Source organism: Talpa occidentalis, unplaced genomic scaffold (genome assembly GCF_014898055.3).
Source record: "Talpa occidentalis isolate TD23 unplaced genomic scaffold, MPIMG_talOcc4v2.1 talOcc4.12, whole genome shotgun sequence".
Classification (NCBI taxonomy): domain Eukaryota; kingdom Metazoa; phylum Chordata; class Mammalia; order Eulipotyphla; family Talpidae; genus Talpa; species Talpa occidentalis.
Genome location: NW_023601212.1, coordinates 5,268,023 through 5,291,537, shown reverse-complemented (window position 1 = coordinate 5,291,537; position 23,515 = coordinate 5,268,023). Strand labels below are relative to the sequence as shown.

The 23,515-nt window shown below is 62.3% G+C and overlaps 4 protein-coding genes across 5 annotated transcripts; 2 read left to right on the top strand and 2 right to left on the bottom strand.

The window, feature by feature from the left end:
* The first annotated feature begins 136 nt into the window (after window positions 1-136).
* On the top strand, window positions 137-13,387 carry TIMM44 (translocase of inner mitochondrial membrane 44). The gene is made up of 13 exons (XM_037504834.2): window positions 137-220; window positions 1,872-1,973; window positions 4,089-4,259; window positions 5,096-5,176; window positions 5,910-6,059; window positions 7,090-7,229; window positions 7,486-7,571; window positions 8,262-8,354; window positions 8,447-8,571; window positions 9,811-9,861; window positions 11,759-11,848; window positions 12,508-12,618; window positions 12,901-13,387. The coding sequence occupies exons 1-13, from the start codon at window positions 176-178 to the stop codon at window positions 13,018-13,020; spliced, it is 1,365 nt and encodes a 454-aa protein (XP_037360731.1). The 5' UTR covers window positions 137-175; the 3' UTR covers window positions 13,021-13,387.
* Window positions 13,388-14,018: 631 nt separating this feature from the next.
* Window positions 14,019-14,655, top strand: CTXN1 (cortexin 1). The gene is made up of 2 exons (XM_037504221.1): window positions 14,019-14,050; window positions 14,387-14,655. The coding sequence occupies exon 2, from the start codon at window positions 14,407-14,409 to the stop codon at window positions 14,653-14,655; it is 249 nt and encodes an 82-aa protein (XP_037360118.1). The 5' UTR covers window positions 14,019-14,050; window positions 14,387-14,406.
* Window positions 14,656-16,414: 1,759 nt separating this feature from the next.
* SNAPC2 (small nuclear RNA activating complex polypeptide 2) lies at window positions 16,415-19,114 on the bottom strand. 2 transcript variants are annotated; one of them, XM_037504218.2, is made up of 5 exons: window positions 18,932-19,114; window positions 18,093-18,212; window positions 17,849-17,917; window positions 17,183-17,606; window positions 16,415-17,082 (listed from the first exon to the last, which is right to left on the bottom strand). In XM_037504218.2, exons 1-5 carry the CDS (start codon window positions 19,112-19,114, stop codon window positions 16,751-16,753), a joined length of 1,128 nt encoding a protein of 375 aa, XP_037360115.1. In that variant the 3' UTR covers window positions 16,415-16,750. The 2 variants fall into 2 exon arrangements, with proteins under 2 accessions (XP_037360115.1, XP_037360117.1); XM_037504220.2 differs by lacking the exon at window positions 18,932-19,114 and adding an exon at window positions 18,356-18,420.
* A 1,256-nt stretch (window positions 19,115-20,370) lies between these two features.
* On the bottom strand, window positions 20,371-23,434 carry TGFBR3L (transforming growth factor beta receptor 3 like). Its single transcript, XM_037504833.2, has 7 exons — window positions 23,353-23,434; window positions 22,359-22,495; window positions 21,974-22,285; window positions 21,384-21,510; window positions 21,125-21,283; window positions 20,862-20,934; window positions 20,371-20,408 (listed from the first exon to the last, which is right to left on the bottom strand). The coding sequence occupies exons 1-6, from the start codon at window positions 23,420-23,422 to the stop codon at window positions 20,867-20,869; spliced, it is 873 nt and encodes a 290-aa protein (XP_037360730.1). The 5' UTR covers window positions 23,423-23,434; the 3' UTR covers window positions 20,371-20,408; window positions 20,862-20,866.
* Between the last annotated feature and the right edge of the window lie 81 nt (window positions 23,435-23,515).

The window sequence follows — 23,515 nt, the reverse complement described above, 5'->3', positions numbered from 1 at the left end:
GGCCCAGCGCTCTGAGGCCCGGGCTCACCTTCGGAGCATTGTCCAATCAGAGGCCTCGCTCTCTCCGAGGCTCCGCCCCCAGCCCAGCTTTTCCCAGGCCCTTGCCGCGCCAGGCTGACGCGGCAGATGACGCCATCGGGCCGCGCCGCAGGAAGGTCACACGGAATGTTTCAACATGGCGGCGGCGGCGCTGCGAGGAGGCTGGTGCCGCTGCCCGAGGGTGAGCAGATTTGCGGGACTGAGAGGGCGAGCCTCGCGGGGCTGCTGGTCCGCTACCTCCACGCCCTCCTCCTCTGGCCCTAGGTCCCCGCGGTCCTTCCCTGGGCTTGCCGAGAGGCTTGGGGTGGAGTCTTTGGGTCAGCCGGGGCCAGAGCAGCGTGCCCGGAGCGAGGCCTGAGGGTGGGGCCCTTGCGCGCCCGAACCTGGTCGCGACGTTCGGCTTCCGGCGGGGCAGAGCCCTGCTGGGCAGACCGCACGTGTGCGCGGAGTGAATGGTGGCTGCAGCGCCTAGTGAAGAAAAGTAGCGAGGGGAAAGACAAAAACCGTGACAGACACCGTCTGCGTTTATATGCCGGATCCTCTACCTAGAGCATTTCCTGCGTCGCCTGTCGTAATCTTCCACGTGAAGGTGTGGAAGGTAGTTCTCACCTTGACTAGAGCTTGGGCTCTTGGGAGTCAAGGCGTGTAAAGCGCATTTAGGGGAAATAAAAGTACTTCATGTTCCTGCTGTCGCTGTTTCATAGATTAGGAAACTGGGAAGACAGATTAAGCAACCTGCCCACAATCTTAGAGCTAGTGGAGTGGCTGACCTGGTCTAAAACCCAGGTCAGTCTGACGCTAGAGTCTCTGACTATGGAGGAAGGAAAATACCTAAGGGGAATGTGAGTGCACGGGGGAAGAAGGTGTCTTTAATTCAGGAGTGTGTGTGTGTCTGCTTGTCTTGTGACTCTGGATTTGGAGGTTTGATTTACCCATGTTTGGATTGGGGTGCAAGACCTATGGTTCACCTATGGTGAACCGACCAACCAGATTTGGTCCTATGGGATTTCTGTCACAACTTTGCCATCCACTTCTGCTTCAGACTGTTGCTGAAATCAGTGGCTTCGGGGTCAGTGGAGAGGCATATAGAGAAGTAAAGCAAGTTATTTAGGAGTGGCTCTCACATAACTGTGGGAGTTTGCTGAGGCTTCCCGGAAAGAGGAAGCTCGGAAATGGGAAAGGCCCAGGGAATGTTCTGTCTGCTCATTGACATCAGTGTGCCACTCGGTGCTGGGTGCAGTGTTCAACTGGACAGGTGCTTCCCTCACAGAGCTGAAGTTCATCGTTAGGTAGAAGAAATTCCTTTCACATGAGATTAGCTGGTCCTTTGTCCAAAGCTGCCGAGTCGCCCTGCTTGCGGTCCAACGCAAGACCGGAATATTTTAAGTTTATTCAAGGGTTGTCCCTGGGGCGATATCAGTTCTTACCTCTGAAAGCCCAGGTTTCTGGTCTTCTGAGGCTGACATAAGTGGGGCAGGCTTGTGAGGAGACTGCTTGCCACCAGTGTCAAAGCTCAGGATGCCTGTTGTAATACTAGAGTTAAGTCGGACTGGCACATTTAGCTTTCTTCCCCATAGGTTGGTATTTTCTGGAACCCATCTGGTTTCCCCCAGGTTCAGAAGTGAGGGGACCTGGAGTTGCAGGCCCAGTGTTTTTTCTTTCCACCATATTCCACTGGCTTCTCAGACTTTGGGAAAATGGCAGCATCCAACATATGACAGCCATGAGAAGAAAATCAGCAAAACTCATGGGCATTGCCTGCTTTTTGTGTGTGGCTTGTGTTCCTCTACCTCTTTACTGAGTGGATCGTTCTCTTTTTCTCTCCCAATTAGAGATGCCTTGGCAGCGGAGTCCAGCTTCTTTCCAGTCACAACCTAGTGTTGCTACCCCATGGTACCTATCAGATTTGCCAGCCAGGTAGAGACCTGCTCCTGGTGAGTGACTCGGGACACAGCAAGCAGGTGGTTGGGAGATATCTAGAAAATCAAATCTTGTTAACAGGAGAGAGGACTGCAGGATGTTGCCTCCTCTGCTAGGGGCATCTGATTGGCAAGCATTCTATATCCAAGGTCTTCGAGTTAAAGCGCCCAGGCTCCCTGGTCCTCTTTGTATCCAGAGAAATGCTTGAAATTGTCAGCGATAGGGTTTCTGTCTTTCAGAGTCACACATATCAACTGTAATGAGTAGAAAGGCATCTCTGTACTGAGCTAAATACTGCCTTGTCAGTCCTTCGCCATGTAGAGCCCCTCCCTTTTCCTGCCCTTGGTGTGTGAGCAGAGTCACCTGTTATCTCCTGGGACTCAGTTTCCCTCAGCTACATTTCACCATTTATGTTCTTCATAGGTAACATTTTCTAGAACTTGTGCCCTTCCAGTCACTCCTCTTCGACTGCTTCTGTTGGGGCCTCACCACAGTGGGCCCTGGCACCCCCCCCCCCCAAAAGCCATGTGTTGGATAGCCCACACCCTCCCTTCCCTCTGAGTCTCATCTCAACACTTTCCCTGTCTGCCCCTGACAGGTTTCATCTCCCTGATCGTGTTCTGGGGCTGTTGTGGGTGTAGGATAGGACCTGTGGTGCTTCCCCTTAGTTGTCCAGACTCACTCCTACCCAGCCTTAGAGTTGACAGCCTTAGAGTAAGTGGCAGGGCTGCTGCCAGGTGGTGCAGTCCCTGAAGGCCAGCCAGGATACGTCTGCATGAGAAGGCAGCCTGTTAGTCCCAGACCTGGTACAGCTTTCTGTGTAGCTTGATGGGGCCGGGGAGGCTGTGATCCCTGAAATTGGCAGTGACACCCACCCCCCAGCACAACCACGTAAACTAGCCGGCCACATGCGACCCCTCCCCAGTGACTTGACTGTCAGAGAAATTCTTTAAGCTGTTTCTCTTTTCTGAGCCCACTCTTGATTAATTCCACAGATGGCAAAGCAGGTGCCTGAATGTGACTGAGTCTGACTCCAAAGCCTGTGTCTTGAGCAGCACATTCCACCAACTCCTGTGACCCGAGCTGGACTCGAGCTGGACCTTGGGTTCTTGTTCAGCTCCTTGGGGTCTGATGTCTGGGTGTATCAGGTTTCCCCTGGGAACCCCCCTGAGTATGGGCTCTCTGTGATTATGGTCCTGTGAACTGAAAAAGGAATATTTATGCTAGTCCCCAGGCCTTTGGGGAACATGCGCGTCCCAGCTGGGGACTTGGGGAGTTGCCCCAAAGAAGAAGTTATCCAGGTCCTAAAAGCCCAGAGAGCGGTGCCTGTGCCAGCTCCTTTGGGAGGAGTCATTTTCAACTGTCCTGAGACCAAGACCTCCTTGGGGTTGACTTTTGCTCCGGGGAGGTGTTTGAGGCTCCATGAAGGTCTCAAGCTGCACTTGTTTCCACTCCAGCGTTGCCTTCCTTGGAGAAGGCACCTGAATTTTCCTTTGTTTTAAACAGTTTTAGATTTACAGAAAATTTGAAGGGAAAGTACAGAGAGTTCCCAGATACCTCCTCTCTCCTCGCCTCCCCCCTCCCCCCAACTGGACACAGTTGCCCCCTGTGGTTCACATCTTGGTAGTATATTTGTTACAACCGATGTAAAGAAGGATACATTGCTAACTAAAGTAGCTTTTCCATCAGGGTTACAAATAGGTCCTGACTTGTGTGCATTTTCACAGTGCCACACAGACTAGTCTCACTGCCCGGAAGGTCCTCTGCGCCCCACAGAGCCGCCCTCTCGCCCCACAACCCTGGTCCTCTTACTGTCCCTAGAGTTAGCCTCTCTCAGAGGCTTAGGTCCGAGCCATGCAGTCTCTGTCCTTTCCACGATGTGCTTCACCCATGCGTGTACTTTTTCACTGGAAATATTTATATCTACATCGTATGTGTTGTCCTGTTGTTTTCATGGCTGAATCGCATTTGTTTCTATTGCTGAGTGATAGTTCAGTGTATGGATCTGCTGGCAGGTCACCTACTGCTTTTTAAACTTTGTCGTTGTTGTAAAAGAGGTGGCTGTTTGTCATTAAATCTTTATCAACAAAAAGGGGGAAAAAATCCTTCATTTTTTACATGTTTTCTAGTCTAAGTCCTATTCTTCTGGGAACAGAAAAGGCTTTCTCTCCGGCCTGCTAGATAATATCAAACAAGAATTAGCCAAAAACAAAGAAATGAAAGAAAGTATAAAAAAATTCCGCGATGAAGCCAGAAAGTTGGAAGAGTCAGACGCGCTCCAGGAAGCCAGGAGGAAATACGTGAGTCCCTTGCCCCAGTCCCGGGCCCCACACTCAGGCGTCAGATAGCAGGTGGGCTCAGGGCGTGAGATGCACCGCCCCCCTGAACACCTTCAGGTTGGGGCGCTCCGGGTAAAATGGGGGAAAGTGGGCCGTGGTGCTGGTGTGATTGTTCATTTACTGCTGCTGGCCCTTCCCACGTGCCTGAGCTCTGGTGGCTCCTTTGCCGTTGTGCAGCACATAAGGGCCTGGCGGGGCGGGCACAGCCCCCCTGACCGGAGGGTGGCCTCAGAGGTGTGTTCTTTTGCCAAGGCCCCTCAGCATTGTGTTTGTCTGCCCCTCCCCCCAGGCCATGGTGAGATTTGTTCCCTCTGAGTGTCCCTATCCACTCCCTTGAGTACCCCTTCCCTATAGGGGACTCGACTCGATGGAAGATTGCCCTTTTCATTCAGGAAAGGGAATGGGATGAAGTGTCTGAGGGCAGAGCAAGCCGAGGTTGGGGTGGGTGGCCAGGGTGTGAGAGACACATGGCTGAGTGGGGGGCAAGGCAGGGCAAGACAGCGCTGAGAACCTGGGCCTGGAGCACAAGGACTCATCTTTGAATACCTGCCACTCAGAGGGAGACTTGGGGTCCGGGCTCTTATGCTCAGGGGATCCCAGCCTGTCAGCCTTGGGCTGCTGATACCCATAGGCCAGACCATGGGCAGTGCCCAGCCTTGGAGGTGGGGAAGTAGCCAGGGTGGCAGGGATGGGGGATGTTTAGGGGGGAAGGGCCACTGAGAAAATGCTTCTTTAGACCTCTGGCTGTCAGGTAACTGCTGTATTGTAACAGAAAGCAACAATGTCCTTTTCCGTAGAAAACCATTGAGTCGGAGACTGTCCGGACCAGCGAGGTGATCAAGAAGAAGCTGGGGGAGCTCACAGGCACGGTGAAGGAGGTGATTGTCTCTGGGGCCCTGCTCTCTCCAGAGGAGAAGCAGCAGGAAGCGCTGGGCCTGGGCAGGGTGTGACTTGGCACAGGGAATGGATGGACGTGGGTGGCGAGCCAGGGAGAGCCAGCCTGTTCGGTGGCAGTTATTGGCACTGGCAGGAAGACATCCGGAGTGAAAACACAGAAGGAGGCAACATAAGACTAGTGTGTTCGCCTGGTGACAGTTCACGTAATTTAGAAGCTCACTTAATTTAGAAGCCCACGCACAGCTGGGGAAGACATGGGGATAAAAGGATTTTTTCTTGCCTAGAAATAGAAGAAGTGACACTTGGTCCCCAGGTGAGGGTGGAGATTGGGTGGAGACCCTCTTGTGGGGCAGGGGGCTTGCTTTTTGTTGCTTCCACTGTGTTTTCTGTTTTCCTGGGCAGAAGAAGGGACAGAGTATTGCACAGTCTGGGAGTCCAAGCCAGCCCACTGGAGTTGGGCAGAACCCCACCATCCTTCTTAAATCCCCGGCTGCCGCTCCTGTGGAATCTGGGAAGGCCTAGGGCTTCTGGGGAGAGGCCATTTGGTCCAATGTCAAACCTAAGAGTCCAGCGCCCCAGAAATTGTCTGCAGTGTTGTGGAGCATGTGTGCCTGAGCCGCAGGCCCTGGAGGACCGCTCTGGCTGCAGCGGGGAGGAAAGCGCCAGGCACCCAAGCGGAGCTGCAACGATTACGCCCTCTCTTTGTCTCAGTAGAGTCTCGATGAAGTCAGTAAAAGTGACCTTGGCCGGAAATTCAAGGAAGGCGTGGAAGAAGCAGCCAAGACTGCCAAGCAGTCAGCTGAGTCCGTGTCCAAGGGCGGGGAAAAGCTGGGCCAGACCGCGGCCTTCAAAGCCCTGTCCCAGGTGAGCTGGCGCTAGGGCTTACACCCGTCTCCGAGCGCAGCCCTGGCAGGGCCGGCCGGCAGGGCCCCTGCTCAAGATGACAGGGCCTTTCTCCTCGAACAAGTCACGGGCTCTGGGGAGTCACAGATGCTACAACCAGAGCCTCCAGGCCACTCCTAACATTGGTACCTTCAGCTCTTGTCCATAACCCAGAGGTCTGTCAGACTTGGGGTGAATTAAGGTCCTGCACTCATTCTGTAAACAACTCTGGAAGCTAATCATGTGCTGGGCCCTCTTCTGGCCATCAGGCCTGCAGGGGAGAAAGTCCAAGCTCCTGCTCCAAGGGACCTGGGGAAGGGTCAGATGGCTCCTGGGGAACAGCAGGCAGAGGGCATGGGCCATGTGGAGAGGCGAGTACAGCTTGGGTGGCCAGAGCAACTGCAGGAAAGTGGGGCTGCCAGCTGCAGGCATGTGCGGCCTTCACCAGGAAGGTGATAAGGGGCTGAAGGATACTGAGTGTGGGAGAGGGGAGCTGCCTGGGAGGACTCTGGAAACTGCACGGAGGAGGCTGGAGACAGGCTTGGTGGCCGGGCACAGCAGCCAGCGAGGGGAGAGGCATTCCTGCCATTTGGAGAGGTGTAATCCAGACTAGGGGTTTGCTCGAATGGTGGGGGGTGGGGTGGAGCAGAGGAAGAGCTTAAGCTGCTCCTCCATTTTCTGGTTCAGGTGAACAAATGGTTTCCAGGCAGAATCAGTGTCTGAATCTGAGGGTGGTCTGGGGTTGGGGGTCAGACTGTGTCTGCTGCTTTGGTGGGGGGAACGGGGCAGAACTGGAGTCTTAGCTCAGCAGCATGTTTGCCGGGTAGGAACCCACAGTGACCTCCAGACCTCGGGAAGGGGAGGCCCCGGGGAGCGTTAAGACCTGAGGCCAGGGTTCACAGCAAGCCCTCTCCTGACCTTCGGCATTGCTGCACAGGCTAGTATCAGTGGTCTGGGGGTGTCGGGAAGGTCCCCAAGAACCCACCTTGTGCCCAGCTGTGTTTTCCTCCAGGGGGTAGAATCTGTGAAGAAGGAGATTGATGAGAGCGTCTTGGGGCAGACCGGGCCCTACCGGAGGCCTGAGCGTCTCAGGAAAAGGAAAGAGTTTGCAGGAGAGAAATTGAAGGAAGAGAAAATATTTGAGGCGAATGAGTAAGTACCAGGCTGGCCAGGCTGCCCACTGCACTGCTGTTTCTGGGGGCCACTAAAGCTTCCTGCCCAAGTCAGTTTCTTTTCTGCTTGAGGCTCCCTGATGAATTTGGGGGAGAAGGTGAGGTGGCAAGAAAGGAAAGAGAAGGCAGGAGGTCAAAGACAGCCATCCTGCAGCCACCCGACACCCCATAGCAAGGAGGGCTGGGGGAACAGGCCCAGGGCCCGGCGACTGCTCACCCTGTCCCCATCTCTGCAGGGAGGCCCTGGGGGTCGTGCTGCACAAGGACTCCAAGTGGTACCAGCAGTGGAAAGACTTCAAGGACAACAATGTGGTGTTTAACCGTGAGTGGCGATGTGAGAGGCTTGGCTGGCCGCAGGCTGGTGACCCAGTGTGCCCTGGGCACAGTCAGACCCCCACTTGCCAGAGCAGGAGACCGGGATCATTGCCACGGGGCGTCCCAGTGAGTGCACAGTGGAGCCCTGGCCAGAGCAGGCCCTGGGAGCCCTCAGCACCTCTCATGGGGCAGGGTTTCGGGGCCGGACCCCCTTGCCTTGCTGGAGATGCTGCAGCTGCAAGCCCGCCTGGCTCAGCTGCCTCTGTGATGGGCGGCTCCGGGTTCTGGGAGCGACGCTCCCACTTTGGGGAAGCCAGGAGGCCAGTCCCTGGTGCCGTTTTCTGCTGGTGTCAAAAATGGGACTTAGGGTGCTAACGGTGCACCATACGCCTCACCCTTGTCCTGCGGCGCTCCCTAGAGACCTGCCTGTGCCTTTTGTAGGGAAAGCAAAGGCCAGTGGGGGTGATCCTTCAGAGTTCACATAGCACCTCCAGGCCCACAGCTGAGGGGTCTCTGTCGCTCCGAGATGGAGGTCAGCAGGCAGTGGTCTCTGAGCAGAAGTGGGGAAGCAGGCTCAGACAAGTCCCCCTAATTCACCCACCGCGTGGAAAGCTGATCTCATAGGGTGCAAGGAGCCTCTGAAAGGGCATGAGGTATCTCTGGAAGGGTCCCTGACCTGCAACCCCATCCCCCCCAGGGTTCTTTGAGATGAAGATGAAGTATGACGAAAGCGATAATGCTTTTATCCGGGCCTCCCGGGCACTGACTGACAGAGTCACGGATTTGCTAGGTGAGTGGATTACCACAGGCCCGCCCTGCCCACCCAGGCCGGCCGTGGGAGGGGTCCTTGGCCTCACCCACTCCTGGCTGGGCTGTCCCCAGGGGGACTGTTCTCGAAGACAGAGATGTCGGAGGTGCTCACGGAGATCCTCCGGGTGGACCCCACCTTTGACAAGGACCGCTTCCTGCAGCAGTGTGAGAACGACATCATCCCCAATGTCCTGGAGGTGGGTGTTGACCCCGCCGTTCCCTTCCATGCCTTCACAGGCCTGCCTGGCTGCCCGGAGTTCGGCCTGCCCCCCACCCCAGCCCGGGCGCAGGGCAGCAGACGCCATGGCCCAGTGGGAGTGCCTCGGACCTGGGCGTCGAGGGCGTTTCTGAGCAGACTAACCCTTCGTACCCAATCTCGCACCCAAGAAGGCCACTGCGGTGCCCGTGGCCCCCACCGGTCCCGGAGGTGGGAGCTCTCGGCGTTCCTGCGTGGACCACAGACGGGGTCTGCTCTCGCTCTCTTAGAGCATGTTCCCTCTGCCGCCGCAGTTCCCGGTGCTCCCTCGTGCTCTCGGCCTGAGGCTCCTCCCTCAGACTGCCTGGGGGCGTGGGGCTCAGGCCAGACCCTCGGGCAAGGAGGTAGAGCTAGAGTCACCCCAGCCGCCAGGGGGGTTCCACTCTGTAGGAATCGTTGACCCATCTCCTTTCTAGTCCTCTTGCACCTCCTGTGTTTGTTTTTTTTTTAATATTTATTTATGCATACAAGAGCTGAGGTACAGGCCAGAGGTGCAGGGGGTGAGAAGTCTCACCCGAGACAGAGTGGGGAGCAGAACAGGTAGATCTACTGAGATACACTGCTGAGGGGAGCAGCGGGGGAACCAGAGAGGTCTGCTGCGCCCTGTGGGTCAGCTCCCTGGGGGGTGGAACTCATGCTGCAGAGGCCACCAGCAGCCCCACAGTGCTGAGACTCAATCCCTTGCGCCGGGGAGGCCCCTCCTCTTTCTTAAAGGGCACAGCTTATTTCAGCCCCATCACAGCCCACCCTCCGCGAGGCCTCTGCCGAAGCTGGCTGCCTTTCTGTCATGTCTGCCCCTCCAGGTCCCCTCTAGGGTGTGGTTGAAGGCAAGACAGACCTGAGAGGGCCTTTTGCGGGACCACAGAAAACCCCTCTACCCCCATTTGGGTTCCTGTCCCCTCTTCCTGCCACCTCTGATTTCCCATTCCCCACCCTGCGCGGCCCCTCCCTTCCCCTCCGGGGCCCCCACGGCCAGCAAGAAGGCTGGAGTCCCGTGTGGTGCACGCAGGGGCTTGGCTTCCTGGGACCTGCTGCCCATTGCCGTGACCTTGACCTGACACAAGACGCCCTTCCCATAGTGGAAGCCGGAGGGTGGGCCCCGCGGGAGAGGGAAGGGCCTGGAGACGCACTGAGGGCCCGCCTGCCTCTCCTCTCACATCTGCTGTCTTTCCCTCCGTAGGCGATGATTTCTGGAGAGCTCGACATTCTCAAAGACTGGTGCTATGAAGCCGTGAGTGCCTTTTCTATTTAGATCTGAAAAGGAAAGTTTAAAGAAGATCTGCTCGGGTGGGTTGGTCAGGAGGTCTGGTCAGGGGGCCTCGCGCTGACGGGCTCGCTGGGCTGAGCGCACAGCGGGCCCTGCCTTCTGGTCTCAGCATGTGCCCTTTGGGGGTCCCATGTCTGGTGCGTGGCTGGTCCTTCCCCACTGCACTCCTAGGTCCTGAAGGAGCCTCTCCCCACCTTGGCCTAAGGAGGGCCTGGGCTTGGGGCGTTTCTGTTGCCTCTCCTTGTTGTCCAGAGCCCTTCCCCATCTGGAAGGGATCATCGCTAAGGAGGTCACAGAAGGGGCCGCGCGCCATTGGGTAGACTGGGCTTTGTCGGTGGCCTGAGTGACGGGAATCCAGACGCTCTGGCCAGGATGGCGGGATACAGGCTGGGGGCCCAGGGGTCGGGGAGTGAGTTGAAAGGGACGACTGATGAGTGGGGTACATTGGCCGTTCCTCCGCCTGTGTGGTGACCGTGGTCCTGGACTGCACTTGGCGTTTGAAGCCTCTTGTGCCTGGGTCACCTCCCCCCGCCCCCGGCTGGAGCTGCGCACCGCACCCAGCTCACAGGTCTGGAGGGCACCGAGGAGCACGGATGCCACGGCCCAGGGCATCCTTGACAGAGTCATTAGCTGTTCTCATTGCAAGATCCCGAAACACAGACAAAAACAGACGTTGATGGGTTTCCCGCCCGGGGAGGAGCCTGGTGTCCTGGGGAGGCCTGGCTACTCCGAGTCCAGCCTTAGGTCCCCGGCCGTCCAGCCCGAGGCGGGCCAGGCGTCCCCAGGAACACACCCTGTCTGCCGAGGCTGGCAGCCTCCCAGCGCCGGGCTCCGCACTGAGCCTGGGCGGCCACCTCACGTCACCCTCTCACTCTCTGACCTGTCGCCCACGAGGCTGCTACCCCCCTGCTCCTTTGTGCTAAGAGGCTCAGTCTTTGTTGGCTGATTCTGCCTGTCCCCAGCTCACAACTTGGAAGAAGCAGAGAAGATGTCAGATGCTTTTTCAGTACTCCCCTGCACGGTGACTAATCAGGCAGGCATTTAGGAGAGTTTTTTTGTTTGTTTTTTTTTTCCCCTTTGGGACCAGTAGGATGAGACTGATGTCTTTGCCAGAGAACTCCTCGGTGCCCCTGGAAACTCGGCTGAGGGTGCAGCCGCTCACACAGGCGTGTTTTCTTAAATGTCATCCTCCAACTGCTCAGGCAGACTGGCACCGTTTTTTCTTCCTTGGCTGATGCATTATTCCCATGACAAAACAGAAGCCACTGGAATGTTTACCATCATGGTTGCCTGCTGAGCCCGGACCTGGTGGCCCGGTCCTGGGACCGTCCAGGGCCAGGAGCATGCCCGGGACCCCAGCATCACCGTGCAAGAGCAGGCTGCTGTGGCCCGCAGCCCCCCACAGGGCTGGTTGGGGGCCAGAACCTGTCCTAGAAGAGGTGCTTGATTCCAGGCCAGGACTCAGAATGAGGTGAATGTGGGAGTGTCCAGGATCAGCTAGAGGCCTTGATGTACCGCGGGAGTGTGCTTCCGATCACACAAAAGGACCGCCTCCTTCATGGGTGTGGTGTCGACACAGCGCTGTTCCTGCAAGGGGGAAGCGTGTGCTTCAGACCCACACATGTCGGCTGCGCCTGCGGCATCTGCCACTGCTGGTGTAGCACACCCGGCACGGGGCTGTTTCTGGAAGGTGTGAGAGAGCTAAAAGCAGCATGGGCCCACCTGCAGGAGTCCTTCCTGGCACAGCCCCAGCCCGGGGGTGGCCTCTGCTCTGGGCTCCTGTGGCCGCACCCACCCACTTGTGAGGGCTGGTGTGGCCGCGCCCTGGGCCAGCTACACAGGTCTGTGGTTCTTGTTGCAGACCTACAGCCAGCTAGCCCACCCCATCCAGCAGGCCCGCGCCCTGGGGCTCCAGTTCCACTCCCGCATCCTGGACATCGACAACATTGATGTGAGTAGTTCTCCCGGCCAGGTCCTCCCGCAGCTGGGAAGGTCACTCACCAGAGTTGTGCCCCCAAGGAGAGCCCCTGCCCCCGGGAGAGGCCCAGCGTGGGAAGGCTCTTGGAGTAAACCTGGAGGTTCCCTTTCAGTCAGGTCCTGTAGTCCCGTGTTTGAAATGTTCTTGGGCCCACAAGGTGGGCACGGGGGTCTCCCTGGGCTCCTGAAGGCGGTGCTGCTGTCCCTGAGCCTTCAGTGGGCAGGGCCGGGGTGCTGTCAAGAGTGTGGGCTCCAGATAGTATGCTCTGCCACCAGCGCCCTGATTTCCTCCCTGTGGGAACTGAAGGCAGCCTGGCACTAGCTTCCCCCTCTCCCCCCATGTGTGGGGCGGACCCTGCTCACAACGGGCTTCATGCCCCTGATGGCCCCAGTGTCCGGGCCGAGGAGTCTCTCAGCCGTCTGGAGCCTGCAGGTCTCCTCAGCAGTTTCAGTTCCCTTCATAGTCAGGGTTTGAATGTCTCCGTGGAGAGTCTCATGGGAAATCCCTGCCTGGAAGCAGGCCAGCGAGTGCAGGCCATGGGGCACTGATAGGGCAGACAGGGTGGTGGGGGTCTGCACCTCCAGCGGGAGGGACCTGGGGTGTTCTGAGGCCACCTTGTCGGCTCCCCGCAGCTAGCCATGGGTAAGATGATGGAGCAGGGGCCGGTGCTGATCGTCACCTTCCAGGCCCAGCTGGTGATGGTGATCAAGAACCCCAAAGGCGAGGTGGTCGAAGGTGACCCGGTGAGTGAGAGGGGAGGACCCAGGTGGCGGGTGGGCGCGGCCTCTGACCACCTTGGTCTGATAGCTGCTCAGCGTGTAGGGCCACAGTTGGGCTGAGTGAGGGGGAGTGAGGGACCTGTCCTGTTTGACCACCCCTGAGCTGTACGGTGGACCACTCTTCTCTGAACCCCAGAGCCAGGCTGACAGCCTAACACCTTTACCCCATCCTGCCAAGCATTCCCCGCCTTCTGACCCCACAGCCTTGTCTTGCCCTGCCTCCCCTCACCCTGCCCGCTTCTGCAGGACAAGGTGCTGCGCATGCTCTACGTGTGGGCGCTCTGCCGGGACCAGGATGAGCTCAACCCCTACGCGGCCTGGCGGCTCCTGGACATCTCCGCCTCCAGCACAGAGCAGGTCCTCTGAGCGAGACCCCCGACGGGGACTCCGAGCAAGACACCACAGTAGACACACGGGACCCGTGTCCATCAGCTGCAGCAGACCGTGGGGGATGGGACTGTGGGTGCTGCCCGCTCTGCCGGGGCGCTGTACAGCGCTCCCCACTGCCTCTGTCGGAGGAGGAGGGGCTGCGGGTCTTTGGGGCCTCTCTGCCGGGCAGACAGTGCCAAGAGCTCCAGGCCCGGGAGTCCCCGCTGGGGCAGCGGAGGGCTGCCTGGGCCTGGCACTCAGAGCGACCGCGTGGGCCAGGCCATTTTAGCTCCACTTTTTTTTTAAACCATGCTCCTGTACCTGTGCACATGCTTGGAATTTGGAAATAAACCACCAAGTACAGGAACGCAACCTGGTTGGCTCCAGATGTCTGTCACTGCGGGGGGGAGGGGCGGTTGGGTGGTGGGACGTCAATCAAAATCACTGCACGCACTGCAGCCTCAGAGGGGGTCCCCTTGCGGGTCAGAACCCTTTGGGGAGTGGGGCGGAGCTGGGGAAGTCGCCCGTGACGAAACCAGGCTTTTCAGGGGCCTGGCTGGAGTCGGATTCGCGGAGCCCGGGAGCCTGGGCGCCCAATGAGCGATGTTTGGGGGCAAGGAATGTGGACGTGGGGCTGGAGGGCCGGGGGCGTCCGTGGGGCGCGCTGGGGTGGGGGCGCGACGGCCTCGGGGCTCCGGGGCCGCAGGGGCTCTGGCCCCCCCAGGCGCCCGCGGCCGGGCGGTGGGCTCCGCGCTCCCCGAGTCCGGGGCGGGGTCGCGGGCCCGCGCCGCTCCCTGCGCAGCCTCCGCCCCCCCGCCCGCGGCGCCCCGCCCCCCGTCGCCATGGGAACAGCCGCGGCGGCCCGGCTCGCGCCCGCCGCCTGCCTCGCTCTCCGCCGCGCCAGGGGCGGGCAGGGTGGGCGCAGCCCGGACGCCGCCGCCGCCGCCAGCGAGGGGCCGAGAGCCGGCGCGGGCCCGGAGGAGACACGGCCGCCGGGCGGTCCGTCCCGGTCCGGGTCGAGGCCAGGGTGAGGGGCGCGCCGGGGCGGGGGCCGGGGGAGGGGGTCCCCGCGACGCGGAGAACAAAGGGAGCGGGCGGCGGCCGCGCGTTCACACCTGTTGTGCGCGGACCCGGCGGGTCGGGGCTGCGCCTCGCCCCGGCGCCCCCACCTGCGCGCTCGCCCGGAGTTGGGTCCCCGCGCGGCAGGGGCTGCGCGCCCGCGGGCCGGGGCGGGGCGGGGCGGGGGCCGGGGGCGCGGGCGGGGCCCGCCGGGCGCGGGCGGGGCGCGGCGGCGCGGGGGACGCTGGCGAGGGCCGGGGGCGCCGCCTCCTCCCCGCGCCCTGAGCCGGACCCCCCTCCGCAGGGCGCGCGGCGATGTGAGCCATGAGCGCGGCGTGGACGCTGTCGCCCGAGCCGCTGCCGCCGTCGACGGGGCCCCCGGTGGGCGCGGGCCTGGACGCGGAGCAGCGCACGGTGTTCGCCTTCGTGCTGTGCCTGCTCGTGGTGCTCGTGCTGCTGATGGTGCGCTGCGTGCGCATCCTGCTCGACCCCTACAGCCGCATGCCCGCCTCGTCCTGGACCGACCACAAGGAGGCACTGGAGCGCGGGCAGTTCGACTACGCGCTGGTGTGAGGGGCGCGGCGCCGCGGGCGGGCCCCCGGCCGGGCCTCGTCCCCGAGACCGCCCCGCCCGCGGCGCCGGCAGGCCGGGGCTGCGCTCGGGATCCCGGCCCCCGCGCGGTCCGGGGCCGAGGGCCCTTGAAGTCAGACCCGCCCCAGGCCCCTCCCATCTTCCCTCCTGCAGCTCCCGGCCCCACTTTGTGCCTTTTCCCGGTCCTGTCCCCGCCCGGTAATCCAGCGGCTGCCCCCTCCGAAGCGCAGGCGGGAAGGGGACCCCGCGCCCGCGTGCAGGTGTCTCAGCTGATGTGCTGCCGAGCGTGAGCGTCATGCCGCTTCCTGAAGGCGGGGAGCCCCTCGTGCCGCCGCCCCCCTCTGTGATCTGGTCATCCTCACCCGCCCCCCGCCCCCCACCTCCATCAGTGTTGGGCACCGCCGGCCGGGCACACTCTCCTGGGCCCACACGGTGGGCGCTGCACACCCGCGCGCGGGAGCAGCCGGCTCAGGAGACCTTCCTGAAGCGCTCCCAGGGCTGCTGTGTCCAGATTGCGCGGTGCCCCCCCCCCACCCCGGGCGACCCAGGCCCTCTTCCACCCTGCGGGCCCCGCTCCCCCAGCGCCCTCCCCATGCCTTTTAAGACCTCCCCGCCTCTGAGCCGCTGGTGATAATAAAAGCTGTTGACCGCTTACTGCGCCTCCTGTCGGAGCTGGGGCTCCTGCTCAGGACCCTGCGCACGTCCTGCTGGCGCCCACATTCCACAGGTCCCTGGGCCCGAGGGCCAGGCAGCGAGTGACTCCCGTGCTAAGTGGCTGGATTCTAGCCCAGCCGCGTGGGAATTTGAATCGAGGTCTGACACCTGTTCTTACCAGCCAGTGCCTCGACACTCAGACCCAAGCTTTGGGGGTCTGATGTGTGACCTACCCCTTTCCCCAGCTCCAGGCAAGGCCAAGACCCCACCCCCATTTCTGCAGGACCTGGGGAGACTCTAGGGGTCACGGGATGGCTCAGCCTGCTGGGGAGTGGAGATGGGGTGCCCTCAGCCAGTCCTGGCGCCTGTCTCCAAGAACTGGCACGGCCTCCTGGCGCTGGAAGCAGCCTGGCAGCCAGCTCCACACCTCCAGCCGCCATCGCGCGCACTGTGGAAGCCTGGGTCTGGTGCCATGTGGCTGTGAGCATGGAGTGGGCTGGCTCGCTCTCCCGCCTGCCTGGAAAGATGTGTTGTGTGCCCTGAGGGAGCCGTGTGCAGCGTGTGTGGGGAGAATTGAGTGTTTCTATAAAAGGAAGGCTGCGTGAACACACCAGCCCCACAAGCTCTCGGAGGGCTTGTTCAGATGGAGAAGGAAGCGCAGTGGGAGGACACTTGGTTCCCGCCCCAGTCTCCCTAGAATGAGCACCTGAACCCCGAGCCCCAGGGACCCTGCAGGAAGGAACCGGGAACTTGGGGCCCTTGGCACTGGCCAGGACTCTGGTCTTGTTCTTCCCCCTCATAGCCCCAAGGTCACCTCAGGGACCCTCTCTCTCATCTACCACACTGGGCAGCCCAGCACTAAGCCTTAGCCCCAGCCCAACAACCCTTCCCTGGACCTGTCAGCTCCAGACTCTGGCCTCAGCCCCCCACGATCACTGTGGCCACTCCTGGCCAAGCGCCTGCGGCAGCAGCCCTGACCAGCAAGCACACCCTTCCCCTTGCTTGCCCACCACCTGTCCCCAGGATCCTGAGCTCCATCTTCCCTCCTCCTGCTTCTCCTTTGGCACGTCAGGCCCCCACCCACAAATTTAACTACAAGAAAAATAATCAGGGGCAGACAGACCAGAGCTTTATTCAGTCAAGGACAGAGGACGCAGGACACAGGCACAGGGGGAGTGTGCGCAACAGTGGATGGTGACTGGGGTCCAGCTGCCTCACTGCTGCCCGCCCCCAGTCTTGTGGCTGAAACCCTGTAGTACAGGATGTGACTTCCTACCCCCGCCGTGCCAAGCACCTTAAAGGCCACTCCACACTAAGGACCATGTCATGAGCTATGACCTGTGGCGCTGGACAGCCCAGTGCCAGCCTGAATAGGATGGTCAGGGAGCTCATAGGTGTCTGGTGTGTCCTCTGCCCAGGACCCTCAAATTGCAGGGGTGGCCACCCGGGCAAGAAGCTCCAGGGGTACCAGAAAGGGGTTCAGGGGACAGACCCCGGCTGCTTGCCAGGCAGATCTTGGTTCACTGAGCCCGGCGTCCTCACGGGCCTGAGGGATGGCCTGGCAAGCTGCCTCCTGCCCCATGGAGCCTGCCCCAGAGTCCTCAGCCTCGGGACCCAGGCTCCCGCCAGCTGGGTGGGCCTGGGGGGCAGTCAGGTGCACATACATGTCCAGCATATGCTCGGCCAGGGCACCGCAGGGCAGGTGCGACAGCTCCTCGGGAAGGGCCATGAGCAGGTCAAGGACCACAGCTGACTCTGGATGGAGATGGGTGGGGTGAAGGGAGGGCAGGCTTGGACCAGGAAGCACCTCCCCACCCCCACATGCACACAGGCCCGGCCTTCCCATCCTACTCACCAGCTGCAGAGAGCTCGGGGCCGTGGCTGCTGCGGGAGATGGATGACAGGTACTTGTAGATCTTCTCGAAGTCCACAGCGAAATCCTCCGTAGTGGAGGAGCCCGTCAGAGGTTTGGATGGTGGCACAGGGGCAGGGCAAGGGGTCTGGAGGGCAGGACCAGGGGTGGGTTGAAGGGTCTCGGGGGCAGGACCAGGGGTGCACTGAAGGGTCTCAGAGGCAGGACCAGGGGTGCATTGAAGGGTCTCAGGGACAGGACCAGGGGTAGGCTGAAGGGTCTCGGGGGCAGGACCTGGGGTCTGAGGGTTCTGATTCTCCTGCCCTCCAGGGGTGCTGAGGAGCAGTGGCTGTCCACGGGCCTGTGTGGGTTTGGGGGGCTTGGAGTGCAGGAGGCTGATGGGTTCTGTGGCTGCGATGGTGAGCACCTGGTAGGCAGAGAGAGCAGGGAGGAAATGGGAAGTCCTCCCATCTGCTACCCCCTGCCACGCAGATGCACCCTCCATCCCAACCTGCTCACCACATCTTTCCTATCACCCTGAGGACATCCCGGGCAGGACAGACACTGGAGCTCAGGGTATCCAGTGGCAGGCTGGGTCACAGAGCTAACAAGGGGACATATAACCCTGCCCCCTGGGAGACCCTCCAACCTGCCTAGGGGGTGCCTTACCTGTGAAAAAGCCACGGTCAGCGCTTCCTCCAGAGGACCTGTTATCTTTTCAGCCAGATCCATCCATACCTGGGTGAGGCAGCCAGAAGTACACATCAGCCTAGGTAGGGATCAACCTTCAGGGGTATCCCAAGTTCTGGGGCACCCCTTAGCAGGTTATCCCCCCCTCCCAACTCACACTCTACCCCCTAAGGGCCACCCCACCCCCTAATGACCAGCCCTGGGAAACTTTGGCCTGCCTCACCTCAATGGGGGCTGGGGTCTGCGTTCCTCGTTGCCTTGGGCCCTGGGGGCCACCCGCATGCACCCTCTGAATGGCCTCCCGGGCCACGCGGGCCTTGAGCTGCCGGAGGAAGTCCCGGATCTGGGGAGGGGTAAGGAGGGTGTGGAATAAGCCCAGGGAGCGGGAGAGGCCCCAACCTGCCCGAGGCCGGGTCCCTGTGCCCAGCTCCGCAGGTGTGAGAAGAGGCAAGGCCGGCCCGTTCGGACTGCGGCCCAGGGGCGCACCTGGGCAACGCCCCACTCCTCTCCCCACTGCGAACACCCCATCCCATTTCCAGGCTCCCACTTTAAGCCCGTTCCCGCCCAATACCGGGCTCCGCTCCCTAAACTGAGCTCGCCCCGCCCCCCCCCGTCCCGCGCACCCCGCCCACGCCCCCAACCTCAAGGCCAAGGTCGCCCCGCCCCAGCCTGGACCAATTCCGCCCTCCTCGGGTTCCTCGGGCTGCACGCGCGCGGCCCCGCCCCCCGCCTTTCGCAAGCACGGCCTCCCGCTCGCCCCGCCCCCGCCCCGCCTTCCCCGGAGGCACCGCCCCGCGGGCCTCCCCGCGGCCACGCCCACCCGCCTCCCGTGGCCACGCCCACCCCGCCCCTCGGCGTCTTCTCGCCCCGCCCCGCCCGCTCAGGTGGCTCCTCCAGGCCGCCCCGCCCCTCCGCCGCGCGCACGACACCGCTCCCGGTCGCGGGTGCTCCGCGGGCCCCCCGCGCCGCCCCCCGCGCCGCCCTCCGAGCCCCTGGGCCGCCGTCCGAACGGGCCGGCCTTTGGCACCACTTTAGTCTGGCTTTTTTCCCGGGGCCCCTCACCTCGGCCTCGCTCCGGCCCGGCAACTCCCGGGCCAGTTCGCAGGCGTCCGGCTCCGGCTGCTCGCGCCGCGCCTGCAGGAGGCGCAGAAGCTGCCGCTTCTCGCGGGCGCTCCAGGCCGCGGGGCCGGTCTCCTCGCCCACGTAGCGCGCCGGGGCCGCTCGCCGCCGCGGCGGGGGCTTCATGCCGGTGGCCGCGGCGCCCGCGCTGGTGGGCGGGGCTACGGAAGCCGCCGGGGCCAGAGGCCCTCGCGGAAGCGGAAGCGCACGGCGTGTCTGCGTCGGTCGGAGCGAGCCGGAGGAGCCGCCTCGCGCGGGGTGCTCGGGGCGCCCGTCGGGGCCCTAGCGGGGCGAGCTAGGCCGCCGGCTCGCTCGTGAACTGGAGCCGGGGCCTTCGATCGCGCGCCCGCCTCTTACTCCTGGGCTAGTTCTGTGAAACCCCTGCGTGTGCGGCCTCGCCTCCCGCAGAGGGGTGGTGCCTGGCCGGAGAGCCTGGGCTGGGGACCGCAGGAGGGTTTAGGCTTGCCGAGCCTCAGCGCCTCACCTGGGATAGGGAGCCAGCAGTCCCGCCCTTGCCTACACGCGGGAAGGGAGAAAACCAGACGAGAGAGGAGACCGGACAGAGACCAGAGGTCCGAGAAGGCCTAGTCTTGGGAATATTGCTGAGGGCAGAAGGGTGGAGGGAGGCGGAGGAGTTTATCTCACACTGGAGCTGGTGGGGGTGGGTGTCATTTTGTGTTGGGACAACGCTTTGGAGAGCACCAACGGCCCCCTCTAAACCCGCACTGTCAGGGGGAAATGATGTCCTGAGCACCCCGTTTTGTATCGGGGTTGCTCTACAACAGCACGGCCAGGCACCAGGGGACCCGAGATGAGCAGAATCAGAGGTAAAGCTGGCAACCGTAAACGATGCCAGCAGAACTGGCCCAGGGTAAGTAACGCCAGCAGACCCTCCCGGCAGGAGAGACCCCGCACCCCTCCGCCCTCCCGCGCCAAAAATATTCCTGCCAAAGGCTAACCCTATAAAGCCCTGCTCTTCCCATTTTGAGTCGCGATTCTCACTCTGCAGCCACCGAGAATCGCCCCTCACAGGCATTCGTCAAATAAAGCCTGTTCCAGTCTGATACTCGTGGCTCCTCTCCTTTCCAGCACCCTTTCTTTGGTCTCCCCTGGCGCTACCCGCACATGCGTGTATGGCGTGTGAACCCCCTCCCCAAGCCCTGCGCCTGAATCCCTCCAGTCCCAGGCCTCCATTTCCGGTCCCCTGGTCCAGCACCGCCATCCTACATGGACTTCAGAACTAAGCAGGTCAGACCAGAGGTTTATTTTGAGCCCAGGTAGGAGCATGGGGGCAGAGGGCAGGGCACAGGAACTGTGGTACCATCAGATCCGAAGTGCGATGCGGCCGGTCCAGTACTGACAGGCCTGGCCCATGACCGTGGCTGATTTGTCTCCAGACCCTCCTGGGGGCACATCACACCTGGGAAGGGGCACCCCAGTTGAGCAAAGGAGAGGATATTAGGCAGACCCCCCCCCCAGTCCATCATAGGCCTCCTCCGTCAGTATGTGTGTCGGGTAAGGGTCTGACTCCCATGTTCTCGCTTAGAGGCTGTCAGAGATTTGAGGGCCACTCTTGGGACACAGAGCACAGTCGGCCACAGGTGACCCGCTGCTTCCAATCCCAGCGCCACCACATTGACAAGTTGCTTAACTTCAGAGAATGCCTCATTTTTCTCATCTCTAAAACGGGGATTATAACACTAACCTGAAAGTTGTCTTTAGGTTAAATTAGTTACTAGGGATATGACATTTAAAACATTACCTGGCACAGAAGGCACTGTCAAGAGCCATTATCAGCACCTCCTTCTTACAGTGTTCCTACCAGCGCACATTACACTCCTACACACACACACACACACACACACCCCACTACCTGTCTCACTGGTGCCTCCTGGGCTGGGGGCCACTGGGCGGTGCTCTTGGGGGCAGGCCGGGGGGCGGGGACCCTGGAAGGAAGAGGCAGGCTGCGAAGCAGTAGGGGTTGCAGCGCGCGGGGCCCCTTGCAAGAGTGCCCCCTGGGGGTTGCCGCAGGCAGAGCAGCGGCCGGTCTAGGGGTGTCGGCTGAGGTCGCGTGAACTCGGGTCCGGACCCGTGGGACGAGGCCGAGCGCCCGACGGACGTCCCGGCGGTTGGTACCTGAATGCGCGCAGACAAGGCCGAGCCCGGCAGCCAGCGCTGCGCCCAGCACGAAAGCAGCCAACACGAGCGCCACCACCGGCGCCGGCTCCAGGGCCGCCGGGGCCAGAGCAGGTGGCTCCGGTCGCACGACTTTGCCGGGGACACCCTTGGGTGGCCCTGTGGGAGAAAAACGCTGAGACTGATCCGGGCCCCAGAGTCACCGCGAGCCCACCTCCCAGGCCCCAGGGAACCCTCGCGAAAGAGGACTGCGGCTCACTGGGGGGCGGCCGCGGCACGGTGACCACGATGGGCTGCGTCAGCGTGTGCAGGTGCGGGCTGTCCGCACCCAGGCCCTCGCCGCTGCCCCCGCGCGAGCCCGCGCACGCCTCGTCCTGCGGGAGGCACTGGGGGTGGGGGAGGGGAGAGTCACGACGTCGGTCGGAGGTTCCCGGTGTAGACCCAAGAGCTGCAACCAGGAGCCTCGTTATCAGACCCCTGAACACCCGACCCCTGGGGGTCCCTGAGCCCAAGCCCTAAGACACGTCAGCAGCCAAGCCCCCGCCCACGGGCACCATGGGAGGACGCTCAGCTGCGCTAACCGGCCACACCCAGTGCCCCAAGATGCGGGGCTTCATGAGCACCTGCCTCCCGGGCCGCAGGGACCTCAGGGCCGGCGGAAGAACACCCACCCGCGCCGGCCCCGGCGGAACCCGGCGCCCGCTCCCCGTGCGCTGCGGAGCCCCTGCCCCAGGTTCCAAAACTCCCCACCCCCCAGGCCCCCAAGCTCCCGGCCCCTCCCTCAGGTGCCCGCGGCGCTCGTGCCCGCCCCGGAGGAGGCCCCAGGCCTTGCGCTGGCAGCGGGCGCACCGGCGAGGGCGACGGAGACGGCGCCAGAGGCGCGGGCGCCGGGCGGGCTCCCCGGAGGCGGCGGCAGCGGCTCATCTGGCAGTGCAGGAACTGCACCGAGGCGTTGAACACCGGGCGCAGGCGGAAGCTGAAGCGCGCGGGGCGGGCAGCGCCCGGGCGCGGCGGCGGCGGCGGGAAGGTGACCGCAGGGTCGGCGGGGCAGCCCTCGCGCAGCAACGCCAAGGCCGGCCCCGGGGCCGGGCGCGAGGACGGTGTCACTGAGCATCGGTGCAGGGCCAGGCCCCAGCGCGGGGAGGGTCGGGCCAGGGCCGCCTGGGGGTGGGTCGCAGTCAGGCTCTCCGGCCCTCACCACGCCCGCCCGCCCGCGGCGAGCCCGCGTCAGCACCTGCACGAACACGCGGCTGTCCGCGGGCACCTCGAGCGGCCCCGCGCGGCGCGGGAAGGCGTCCTCCGCGTCCGACAGCTCCAGACTGAAAAGGGGTCTGCGCAGCCAGGGCCCCGGCGCCACCGGGAAGGCGGATACTGGGGGCAGGGCGGAGAGAAAGGGTGGCGCAAGGGGAGGACGCGCTGCCCCTTGGGCCCGCGGGCAGATGCCCCGCGCTCCTAGCCGCGCGGCCCCTTTATGAACGTGACGCTGTGTCGGGGCTTGGCTTGGGTCTAGGTCACCGCTGGCAAAACAGCAGCCGTGATGTGCCCCCAGGAAATCCCAGGGCATCCCAGCCCAGAACAAAGCTGTGCGCCCCTGAGCAGGTGCCTTGATTTCGCCACCAGCTGCGGCTGAAATTCCCGGGATGGGGGAGGCCTTGAGGAGGGCCTGGTGGTAGAGGCGCGGGTGGGGTGAGGTCTAAGGGTTCTGTCCTTCAGCACGCTCTACAGCCTGAGCGCAGGCCTCAGGCACCACCTTGCCTTCTCAGGGGGTGGTGGGGAGCGAGCAGAGCATGCTGTCAACGGGCTGTTACTCTCCCCCCAGCCCAACCCCCGAGGTAACACAAATCTAGGGCACGCCAGGTTTGTGGAGATCCCGCCTCACTTGCAGGCTGCGGGCAGTGACAGTACAGGGAGCCCCAAGGTGGTGCACACAGACATGCAGGTGTGGGCTTTCAGGAGACACCAGGCTGGGGTCCTTGCCAAAAGGTGCGCAGGGGCTCCTGCGTGGCATCTCCTGGCAGCGCTTGCACATTGCTCCCTCCGCAGCCCTTGCCCTCGCCATGGCTGCTGGGGTCTTTGGAGAAGCTGGGGATCCAAGACAACCTAGAAAGGGGTCAGGGGCAGCCCCCACTTCCCACCCAACTGTCCCCTCAGGCAGGCTGGGTGAAAGGCTGAGCTAGGGAAGAGCAACAGGATGGCAGTGATGGACTGGGTCCCCAGCCCCTACGTACCAGGTGGCCCACTGGGCGAGGCGGAGGTCCCCAGGAGCAAGGCCAGCATCAGAAGCGTGGCACCCAGCATACCGGCTGAAGTGTGTGGGGGCCAGCAACACAGGTGCCAGCAGGGCAGCACCCAGATGCAACAGGTGGGCAGGTGACCCTGTCCTTGGCTGGG